General features: G+C 29.9%; 3 protein-coding genes and 2 non-coding genes across 5 annotated transcripts; 2 read left to right on the plus strand and 3 right to left on the minus strand.

Annotated features, from left to right (window-relative positions):
- Positions 1 to 1,774: 1,774 nt before the first annotated feature.
- On the plus strand, positions 1,775 to 1,846 carry TRNAP-CGG (transfer RNA proline (anticodon CGG)). The gene has a single exon. It is a non-coding gene; the product is annotated as a tRNA-Pro (tRNA).
- A 153-nt stretch (positions 1,847 to 1,999) lies between these two features.
- Positions 2,000 to 2,684, plus strand: Srp19 (signal recognition particle 19). The gene is made up of 2 exons (XM_017906523.1): positions 2,000 to 2,073; positions 2,262 to 2,684. The coding sequence occupies exons 1-2, from the start codon at positions 2,027 to 2,029 to the stop codon at positions 2,653 to 2,655; spliced, it is 441 nt and encodes a 146-aa protein (XP_017762012.1). The 5' UTR covers positions 2,000 to 2,026; the 3' UTR covers positions 2,656 to 2,684.
- Positions 2,685 to 2,846: 162 nt separating this feature from the next.
- LOC108552118 (serine/threonine-protein kinase phg2) lies at positions 2,847 to 4,335 on the minus strand. Its single transcript, XM_017906524.1, has 5 exons — positions 4,188 to 4,335; positions 3,947 to 4,069; positions 3,378 to 3,862; positions 3,205 to 3,312; positions 2,847 to 3,137 (listed from the first exon to the last, which is right to left on the minus strand). The coding sequence occupies exons 1-5, from the start codon at positions 4,333 to 4,335 to the stop codon at positions 2,937 to 2,939; spliced, it is 1,065 nt and encodes a 354-aa protein (XP_017762013.1). The 3' UTR covers positions 2,847 to 2,936.
- Positions 4,336 to 4,853: 518 nt separating this feature from the next.
- On the minus strand, positions 4,854 to 4,925 carry TRNAH-GUG (transfer RNA histidin (anticodon GUG)). The gene has a single exon. It is a non-coding gene; the product is annotated as a tRNA-His (tRNA).
- Positions 4,926 to 7,031: 2,106 nt separating this feature from the next.
- On the minus strand, positions 7,032 to 7,898 carry LOC108552109 (uncharacterized). Its single transcript, XM_017906514.1, has 3 exons — positions 7,626 to 7,898; positions 7,205 to 7,474; positions 7,032 to 7,124 (listed from the first exon to the last, which is right to left on the minus strand). The coding sequence occupies exons 1-3, from the start codon at positions 7,896 to 7,898 to the stop codon at positions 7,032 to 7,034; spliced, it is 636 nt and encodes a 211-aa protein (XP_017762003.1).
- Positions 7,899 to 11,072: the final 3,174 nt, after the last annotated feature.

Here is an 11,072-nt window from a genome sequence, read left to right on the forward strand (position 1 = left end):
CCAAAATAAATGAATGAATTAATTGATACGACGTATTTTTTATAAAAAGAATTCCTTTACATTCTAGTAATATTTTTTTCTTTTTTTTTATGACAGATATACACAATGCAGAAATTTGTTATGGGAAACATAATGTAACATACTATCGTTTACAAATTGACGACGATGCATACAATATCGATAGACACATGTAGGCAAGAAGCCAGATTTTTATTTTAGGATACGTATAATTTAGAATATTAATAGTAAAGGAAGTGTAATTATAATTGTACTACTGATATTGGACAAATAAATATTTTGAAAAGTTCGTAAAATTTCATTTTTATACATTCTACTTGACACTTAATATTTATTTCTCGAGACAATGATCATTTTTTTAAATTTCGAGTTATGTTAAATTTCTTCTCGATCAATACGTATATTATACTATTTATTACTTATATTATACGTATATTATACTACTATACGTATATATATTATACGTAGTATACATTTATTATTTATTATAATGTAAATGTAAAGAAAAATATGCATAAAATATTTATTTATTTTAACATTTTTCTTTGAAAGTACTTAGACTGTACATTTTTATATTTCACTTAACCTAATTATTTTTATTCAATCAGCTTATTATGTGTACATCGGGTTTCTACAAATGAACTCGATTCACAATTGGAACATATTCTACATACAATGATCCTATTATCGTTTGCTACCTATGCGAAAGTAAACCACACTTTCACCACTACATACGATAATTGCTTATTAATCATGCAATGAGCCCGTACCAGTGAAAGTTGAAGCTGATTGCAAAAACGCTCTTCATCACGTAACAGTAAAATTTTTCGTACGTTTATTAATTGTAGTTCTTCTAATATAATATCCGATATATTTATTATGAAAAATATCGACTAGAAATATCGTGCAAAAGTCAATGTTGTATATGTATATCATTACAACATTTACGCTAAATGGAATTTGCACTGATACGTAACTGTTGTGTAACAAATATGGAATGAAAATTTATCAGATACTTTGTAATGGGTGCGAATAATATTAGTAAGTACGTGATTGAGTCTTAAAAACCGATCAGTCAGGTCTTAGTTCAAGGTAGCATAGAAAAGATTGGTTGTAGTATTTGTTATTTATAAATCAGTTCGATTGTGTCTAAATTTTAAGGAACAAATTGTAGTTGAAATATCTATACGTATATTGTTGTTGACAATTATATAGTAATTAGATAGTAACTGTTAATAATAAAATATCTATATTTATTTATATTAGTCATTTTTGGATCTTTAATAAAATACTGCTAACTAATATTGCTAAATATTGCTAACACTACATATAGGTAAAAAAGTAGATTAAATTTTATTGAAGTAAATAAAGGTTTAAGTTTGCTAATATTTCTTATTATCTTTACAACAAAAGTGGGTCCAGAAAGGAATCAACAGATTATTTTGATATGAAGTAGTGTTAGCATTTTACTAAAATAAATATTACATAATTGAAATGTTACATACTTCTTTTTAGCTTGAAGTGTAATAAAAAATATAACTATTTGTAAAATATTCAATAAAAATAAATTAAAAATAAGCATTATATTAAGTTAATATTTTATTATGTAAATTATTTAATAAATAATATACTACGTTAATAACTAATGCGAACGTTTATATGGGAATTTTTATTTAATTTTCAATATTTTTAAATATATATTAATTTATTAATTATATATTGTTTTAATTAATTTATTAAAGCGTAAACGTTACATGGCTCGTTGGTCTAGGGGTATGATTCTCGCTTCGGGTGCGAGAGGTCCCGGGTTCAAATCCCGGACGAGCCCAAGTAGTTTCATTTTGTTCTCACGTAATTTTTGGAATCTTAATTCTATTTTTATTAGATTAATACTCTTGTCGCTTAATACATCTTATTTAACAATATTTATTTTCACTTTTGTAATAATGGAATATTCAAAATATATTTATATCATTGATTACTTCGTGGAACTAGGTAAACATCAAACATGGCGATGACATGGAATTCATCGAAGAAACATAGTGATCGTGAAAGGTATTTCTGTTAATACATTAAAGTATTTATCGCATTATTTCCTGTTTCATTTTTATGGAAATATTTAAATAATTGATTTTACATAATACATTTTATTTCCTATACGTCCTATATGCATACCATCTGCTACATAACCTTGTTAACTTGAGACTGACAGTAGTACAATGCTTATATTATTTGTATTGCAGGTGGATTTGTATTTATCCAGTTTATATAAATAGTAAAAGAACTCTAGCAGGAGGCCGAAAACTTGCAAAAGATAAATGTGTTGAAAATCCTACACATCAAGAGATTCGAGATGTATTGGTAGCAGCTGGTTTTAATGTTGGAGTAGAAAACAAATTACATCCACGAGAGCGTAGTAAAGAATTATTATTCCGCGGACGTATTCGTGTTCAACTGAAAAATGATGATGGCACTCCTGTAAAACCTGAATTTCCAACTAGAGATTCTGTTTTAGCCTATGTAGGCACTACTATTCCAAAATTAAAAACTCGTCAAGGAAAACAATCAAGTGGTGAGCAATCTTCTCAGCCATCAAGTTCATCAACAAAGAAAGGAAAAGGAAAGGGAAGGAGGTGATAAAAAGAAATAAGCATACTAGAACGTAAAAGTATTTTTTGCTTATGTATATTTCAGTGTTAAAATAAGAATTATTCTCATGTACAAAAAGAAGTTATATTACATTTTGTATAAACCTTTTAACAAACAGTTTTAAACTGTATACTGTTCATCCATAATTGCAAGTATTTAATACAGTCCTTCGTAATTAATATTATGTTCCTTATCATATATAGTTTGAAACATTTACATTTGAGTTTCAATAGTTTTGTCAATTGTTCTGTTTTATATATAACATTGTCCTAACTATTAGTGGAACTGGTTGAATCTTGCTGAACATTTGACTTATTGTCTCCATAGTTAGAAGACTGTTTCTGTGATGAACCATTAGATGGAGATAGTGGCACTGTTTGTTTATCGTGTGGTACATATTTCACAATATAACCATTAGGCTCAGGATGAGGTATTGGAATATGAGAATGAATCACATTTGATAACGGAACCTGTAAATTTGAAGTATTTGTGATATTTTTTGGAGTTAACTAACAATTATAACAAAATAGTACATACATTGTTATGAAAACCTATAGGAGCTAATCCCACAATAGGTGGATGTGACCCAACTGGATACATAAAATTGTTCTTAAGGTTTTTTCTTACTTTAGCATGCTTTAACTCCTGAAAGTATGAAACATAATGTTTAATTACAAAAATATATAAATTACATTACATTATATTCTTACTTTATTGACACTTCCAAGAAGTGGTCCATGTGGGTGAAACATATTTTGGAGTTCTGATCTAGCTTGCATTAAGCCAGTTATTGGTAAAGAAGCTGTTTTTATCAAACTGCTAGGAATATCATGTAATGCATTAATATGTGGGTGTAAATTAGGATGCATCACAGAATGTAATAAATTATTCCCTAATAGCAAGTGTGGTAGTTTACTTAATGTGTCTAAAGTTGGATGTATAACAGAGTTCAAGTTGCTATGTGGAGGATGTAATGGAGGAACATGTACGGCTCCAACAATGGAATCAGACAGAGTAGTATTTAAATCTTGTTCATTTGTAGATAAATTTGTATTACTACCATTATTTGGGTTACTTATTTCATTTACATTGTTTTCATTATTATCTGATTCACAATTTCTTTCTTTCACAAAATGTGCATGACCCTTTGATGGACCATCAGTGAGAAAATAATTTGCAATTTGATGTGCATCACCTGTAAATTATTAAACAAATCTTAAAAAATAATAATATACTGAAACTTTCATTTTTTCACAAATATGTATTAATTTTTTCTTACCAAGTCTAAGGTGCCGACTAGATTTTGGTACACCACGTGATTTGCGGATATGTTTGATCACATCTTTGGAGGTAGTGATAAAATTAATTTCTCCTAATTCTCTTTTAGAATGTATCATATAATCTAAATAAAAAAATTAATAAATAATCTAATATTATTCTTGTATTATGTATGTAGGAAACTTTATGTATGCAATATATTATTTTGTTTGTTTAATATCCTCATTATAAATTTGTATTACCTCTGTAATCATTGTACACATTAGGGTGGTTGAGCTTTAGTGATGTAAGTGATTGTAATTTATTAAGTTCAACACAAAAAACACCACATGTATATACTATAATATAGTATAAAATAGAAATTAAAGATATTAATTTATATTGCTCCATGTTATATGTAAAAATCTTAAAAGTATTAAAAGATCCAAAAAAAGAATTATGATGGAAATAGTTTGAAGCGTGAACTTAGTACTGGTGTCTGATGTGATCATACCTGAAATTTATTGACTTTACAAGAGAAAATTTGCTGACAGCTTATGAATAACTTTTTTTATTTATAATAACATAAATGCTTCCTTTAATATACGAATTACATCAGATCTTAAACAGTTGAGTAATAATGTGATAATGATTCTTGTAATATATATTTACATTTATTAACTGAAATCATTACGTTTTACTTTCCTTAAATAGTTACTGTCTGTTGAAAAATATCAGTCATTATCTTTTGAAATTCTTCATTCAATTATATTTGAAAATAAATAATGAAGTACCAAAACTTGAAGTCGGAAAAATAAATTCGGCTTGTAATCACTTTATAAAGTATTATGTACTATTAATATTCTTTTGAAACTGAAGAATAAAGGGTAAAAAAATTTATCCTTCCCGTGACAATGTATTTTTCACATTGCCGTGACCAGGATTCGAACCTGGGTTACTACGGCCACAACGTAGGGTCCTAACCACTAGACGATCACGGCTATTGAAGGTGATGCTAGACGTACTTATTTTTTTGTAAACTAGATACATATATTTTTATATATCATATATGTGACAAATTTATTTATGTGTATTTAGAAGAAATAAAAGACTGGATTCATTTAATTTAATTAGTTTGTAGTATACCATATTAAACAATTAATAAAAAATAATGCAACACATTAATTTAATGTGATTAATTTTATAGTGTTCATAATAATAGTGAATTTATATATGAAATAATTTTGTTTAAAATAATGATAACTCTTATTAAAATTTATTTAAAGGTGTAAAAACGCAAATTTTAATTCATAAATATTTCATTTTTTATGGTATGTCGCATTTTAATGTATTGATATAAAGAAATTTCATACATCTGCTTTATCGATCTATTCTACATCTCTTTCCTCTATGATGTTGTTAGTACACATTTTTAATATCGCAATCGGTAATGTAGTTATTTACTCGTTGAGTCTTCCATACTAACAGTAATTAGAATTTACATTCATAGATGGAGATAAATGTATTCTTAATCAGGAAGAAGAAATGGCTCCTCGAGTTTCCTAGTTTTCTAATAATGTCCGGCTTCCAGCGACCGCCGTTGCTACCGCGGCGTCGTGGTTTAGCAATAGTGTTTTACTTATGTAAAAAGTAGCTCATGTAAAAATGTTCTAAACATGGAAACTTTTTACGTCGCTTGACGAGGGGAAGATGCATGGACTCCTACAACTGTAAAGACATGGACTTTGAACGCAGCGACATATCGAGACGAAAATTCCCGCGTAAATTGTACTCAGGCATGTATCTATTTCATGCAGGCACCACCTATTTCTATAGTTCTCTCTTGAATATTCGATATAATCTTTGGAGCTACATATGAATTTTAAATGTGTTATAAAGGTAATGAGAGAGGTATTTCTGGAATGTATATTACTGTTGTATTTATTTGAAAACCATACAAGTGGCAATATGCTTTTCTTTTGTGATTAACATAAAATGTTTAAATATATAAATTTGATAAGCAAACACTGATTATGTTGTAGAACTTTCTGTAATTACCGATGCACATCTACGTAGAGATGCTTGAATACAGCCCTGCAAAGGCCATATAACACATAACTATCTTGCACAGTCTGCTTTCCTAGTAATGAGAATCTCCAAAAGAGTCTACCCCCAACAGCGTTGATTACATGATATTCCTGTATCGTTCTCTTCTTTCATTTCCTTTAATGCTCTCTCTTATCCTACAAATTAGATTACATAGAATAAATTAGATTTTAAAAAATTGATTGTAACATTTGTGTGTATACATATATTAATTTATAAACTAGGTGTATTTGATTAACTTTTCAGTGCAAGTAAATGCAAATTGTGCAAACAATTTAATTGAAAGATTTTATTTTAGTTAAATATACGCACATGCGATTGTTCCTACATATGGATACATTCTGTTGATACGGGGGTGACAAACTAATCTCTCTTATCGTATTCTTCAGAACCGATTTTCTTTCATGAGATTCTAAATCATTGATCGTATTATGTTAAAATAGTTTTTTTATTGAAATGTTTTACGAGCGTGTTTTACAAGTATTGCGTTTTCTTAATGATCTAATTTTTTGGAAGACAGAGTAATTCAGTAATTCTGTCTTTCAGGTTCATATTTTGGTCGAATAACTCTATAAGAATCACCGAATGCATATTACAAAAAAGGAAAAATCGTGTTGGACAGGGTAATCATTCAGGAAACTCGATTCTCTTGTTGCCAAAATTCAATTAATGCAAATTTGCACTAGTGAGAAATGTGACATTTCCTAACGCAACGAACGGAAGGAGTTGAGGATGACTACTTAATATTATAGCGGAAATGCTGTTAGTAATTTGAGATTGTACCGGTGTCTACTACCTGGTTAATGATGAAACAAGATTCAATATTACGGACATGGCTGTGACATTATCGACATTAGATATACTTACATATAATTAAATTTATTTTCGTCTTAACAATATTTTTCGTACATTTTACTTTTATTTCATTTCGTTAAGTGCTTTTACAATTTCTTCTTACCTAATTTAAATTTTATTATAATTTAATAATTTATTTATTACTATCATAACTTAAGCGCAGCTTTCTCAATCATCTTTATTAATTTATCAATGGATTTTGCACATTCTTCCACGTTTCTATGATCGATATCGTATACCTAATGTTAAAGGAAAAATATGATGTAATTATTATTGCTTACTTAGATGAAAAATATGAGAGAAAAATAAGACATCATACACGTTTAGCAAACTGTGACTTCAGTTTCTTGTCTTGCAATATCATTTTTTCACCTATTCTAAGATTTTTAAACGTTTTTACTCGCAGAGGTCCGAATTTATTCTGAAACATTTTCACATCACCATCGCAAATATTTTCAAGATTCTGAATTTTGGCGTGTATCTTTCGTTGTCGTTCTCCTAATAAATCCACTTTCTTCGTAAATTTCCTCATATCCTTGTAGCCACGGTAATAATCGTTTCTCATTTTTATCCTAAACTCTTGTTTTATCTAAATATAAAAATAAATAATTAATGTTGGTAATAAAACTATTAATATTGTCCACATATATTATGAATAAAGCTACTGTTCATTACTTATTAATAAAGTTTAACCAAAAATTGTTAATATTAAAAGATACGATAATTATAAAAATAATTACTTGTTCGAGTTCGTTTGCCATTTGAAATTTATATGATTCCGGTAAATCTGGATGTTTACTGAATATCCTGTCGATTCGTGCTTGATTAGATTCCATCCATGCGTCGATTTTTTTGTCGATGCTTTCATTGCCGTAATCGATCAGTAACGATTCTTCTTGATTTACGTTATCGGCGACTCTCGATAAAACCTCTCCACTCCAATACAGAACATGATCTTTTTCCTCTAATATATCGGCCCATGTATGAGGCATACGTCCCACCGTTTGCCCCATTGTTTCTGTACGAGCATCTAACGGCCGAAACTCATAATATTATGCCAATGATTTGTCGGTTCAATGAAAGTCGGGCAAATACCCAGTGTCCTCGGCAATCTATTCCGTGTCAGATTGCTTTGTTTTCGTACGACTTTAACCGAAATTTAGAAACAAGTGCGCGTCGTTCGTGTTGTTTGACAACGTGAATAGTTTTGTTTCCTTTTGGATTCCTATTGTGAGATGTGAGATACATAAACAGGTGTTGGTAGTTTCTGTTTTTGTGTAATTCGTATAACGCGGAATCTTCTTTTGTCTCACGAAATTTATCGATGTACTTATTGGTTATTCGTGTGTGGTGTGTTTGTAACAGGTGTCTCCACACGTTGTAGGAAGAAGTCAGAAACTAGTTCTTGGGGAAACGGAATCACGATATCGTCGAATTGGTATGTACTTACATATGTATGTATATAATTGCGAATGAAATTTCACGTGAATGTAGCCGCGTCCATATTTCGATACACTTCACAAGCTTTTAATAAATGCGAATTTTTAACGAACGATCATCATATAATTCTACAATATTTGTGAATATTGAAAAGTCTGCATCGAGTATCGATAAAACAATTACGATATTTCTAATTTCGTTGGAAGTGAATCATTTTTATGAATATTTTATTCGTGATACTTATTCGTTGCAAACGTAGATACCTGTAATACAAATAAAAATGTAGTTCTCTTCGAATCTTCGAATAACATAATTACAAATACATTTACGTTCTAAATATTATATTTTCGTTTGTTATTCTTTGTGTTACAATCGTGGCTTGAAAAGTTTGTTTTTAAAGTACGAATTGAAAAATCATTCACGTGTCGATATTTATAATTTTGGTGTCAATTAGTGTCTATTTTAATTCAGATTTACAATATTATTTATCATATTTCCTTAATTATGAATTCTACCTGGATTTCATAATCTAGTAATTTAATCTTTCTTTACATTATCTTTTATACAAGTTTCATTTAAACGTAAACATAGCCTGGAACATTATGGTTTGGCGGGTAAATGATGTCCTACTTATTGTCAGTTGCTCGTCGTTCAGTGTTAAACGCATAGATGGCGGTAGAAAAAGAGTGACGTGTTGCTTTCTTCTTCCTTCTCGATCTCCATCTTTCTTTTCTTCTCGTCGCGCTGCTTCGTATTGTTTACCGGCGTGTAAGCAAATAACGCGATCGTACAATGGCTGCAAACTTGGCCTGGCCATCACAAAAGGTCGATTCTTCACGGAGTGTCCGCGAGGATTACATTGAGCGTGATTTCATGCTATCAGACATGGAAAAAGGAACTGGAGCGGACGTCCGGCCGTCTCGAAAGTCCGCGAAATTCAATCGGCGCACGGAGCCCGTGTCGGGGTGTCAATTCAAAGCAACGTAATCTCCGTTCAGCCCGACCAATAATCGGCTTATTGATTTCGATTCGAGGCTAAAACACCGTCCACAACAACGTTCACCGACGCGAGCTATTTTTTTTTTTTTACGTCCTCTGTCTTTTTTAATTGACAATCGAGTTTCTGAGTATGGGAACCAGAGTGAGGTTGGTTTTAATTTATTTTTAGCGACGAACATTCAGAATGTGGTATTTAAAACGAAGAACAGTAGTGGATGCAATTTCATTTTTCCAAGCAGAAATAACTCGCATGCTTATGTAACTGAGATTTTTTTACCAAAACTATTTTTGTTGATTAGATTGAAAGTATTATATTATTATCATTAGAGTCATTGTTAATATTATTATAATTATTTTTAACGAAATATACGAATAAATAAACGAATATTTATTTAGTGAAATTATAAGAGATCAAAATCGTTCTCTAATAAATTTTGTGCACTAAATAAATGAAAATCGATTTAAATTACTCGAGCTTTTATATTTACAGGTGTGTGTAATATTATTTGTATAATTAATATATTTATTTTCAGAAATCTAAAGAAATTGAATTAACTATTATAATTCTCGTAATTAATATTGTATATTGTATTATTTTTACTTTTATTTTTATATATTATTTTTATATTTATTTTTATTTATTATATATATATCTGTCCTGAACTGTAGTTAACCTTAAAGGTTATTATTTAAAGTTTTATTTAATTTAATGTTGGGTATAGTTTATATAGTCGTTAATTTCAGTCGGCTGATTTAATTTCAAGTGATATTTGCGAAATAAACATGCTGCAAGAATGCAATTTTGTCGGATGATTTATCTCGTCGAGCATTATTCCGAAAAACAATTTCCCATAAGAAAAACGCGCGCCACGTAACTCGGTCGATACTTCGGCTCGGCTAACTACATAGCGTGGACGCGAAATTAATATTGGAAACTCGTATCTTACACTGTATTTCAATTTCGTCGGGAGTTAATTAACCGTATGAACTGCGTAGCTGTCGTTTTATTTCCTCTCGTATTTTGCTTAATTTTACTATCCGGCCTTGTTCGTATTGAATTCGTTAAGCGTTGAAGTCCCATGAATTTTTCGATGTGAAACAGAAAATTTAACGTGCGCTAATTAGTTGCGATTTAAACGTCGAAAGCGAAGGTTTTTTGCGCGCGAATTTCGACGGCGAAATTTTTCTCTCGTCTCTCTTATAATACAAACGGAACAGTGATCGCTTTGATCGCGTTTAATTGCCACGGAGATTAATCCGCGTAGTTGCGAATGCACAGATTACCATAGTATTCTGCGCTCTGCATTATCGACTGTGACGCGTAATATTTTTACTTCTGCCACTTGGTAGAGAGGAAGTGGCGGAGGATTTTGCAAAGGGGTTTTATAAATTTCTCGCGTATTTACGAATGTTTCTTTTCCACGCGTTAAATTATGACGTGTTAAGGGAATTTTGCGTTTTGTGGTAACATCGTAGCAAAGACTGTTAATAACGTGGTGTATTAAACATAAAATTATTTATTCGCGTGACATATAGAGATATAAAAATTTGTGGTAAAAATGGAGGACATAGAGGTACATTGTAGATGGAAAATGATGCAATATGTAAAATATTTTATGATATAGATATGATTTATGGTACAATAATAATACATTATTAATAATAATTAATTATAATTATTAAATAGTTAAATAACAATTATTTTATAATTATTCTGCTGTAATTATTATTATACTGTATAGTATATT

The sequence above is a fragment of the Eufriesea mexicana genome, unplaced genomic scaffold, assembly GCF_001483705.2.
Source record: "Eufriesea mexicana isolate 0111107269 unplaced genomic scaffold, ASM148370v2 scaffold5531, whole genome shotgun sequence".
NCBI classification, from domain to species: Eukaryota; Metazoa; Arthropoda; class Insecta; order Hymenoptera; family Apidae; genus Eufriesea; species Eufriesea mexicana.

What these genes read in the sequence shown, in the direction of transcription:
- Srp19 (XM_017906523.1), top strand. Translation starts at nt 2,027, where the DNA reads ATGGCGATGACATGGAATTCATCGAAGAAACATAGTGATCGTGAAAG. An exon ending in AAACATAGTGATCGTGAAAG is followed by an intron (nt 2,074 to 2,261) that starts GTATTTCTGTTA and finishes TTTGTATTGCAG; the next exon opens with GTGGATTTGTATTTATCCAG.
- LOC108552118 (XM_017906524.1), bottom strand. Translation starts at nt 4,335, where the DNA reads ATGGAGCAATATAAATTAATATCTTTAATTTCTATTTTATACTATATT. An exon ending in TAGTCGGCACCTTAGACTTG is followed by an intron (nt 3,863 to 3,946) that starts GTAAGAAAAAAT and finishes AATAATTTACAG; the next exon opens with GTGATGCACATCAAATTGCA. An exon ending in CTATAGGTTTTCATAACAAT is followed by an intron (nt 3,138 to 3,204) that starts GTATGTACTATT and finishes TCAAATTTACAG; the next exon opens with GTTCCGTTATCAAATGTGAT.
- LOC108552109 (XM_017906514.1), bottom strand. Translation starts at nt 7,898, where the DNA reads ATGGGGCAAACGGTGGGACGTATGCCTCATACATGGGCCGATATATTA. An exon ending in TGGCAAACGAACTCGAACAA is followed by an intron (nt 7,475 to 7,625) that starts GTAATTATTTTT and finishes TTTTATATTTAG; the next exon opens with ATAAAACAAGAGTTTAGGAT. An exon ending in AGTCACAGTTTGCTAAACGT is followed by an intron (nt 7,125 to 7,204) that starts GTATGATGTCTT and finishes CTTTAACATTAG; the next exon opens with GTATACGATATCGATCATAG.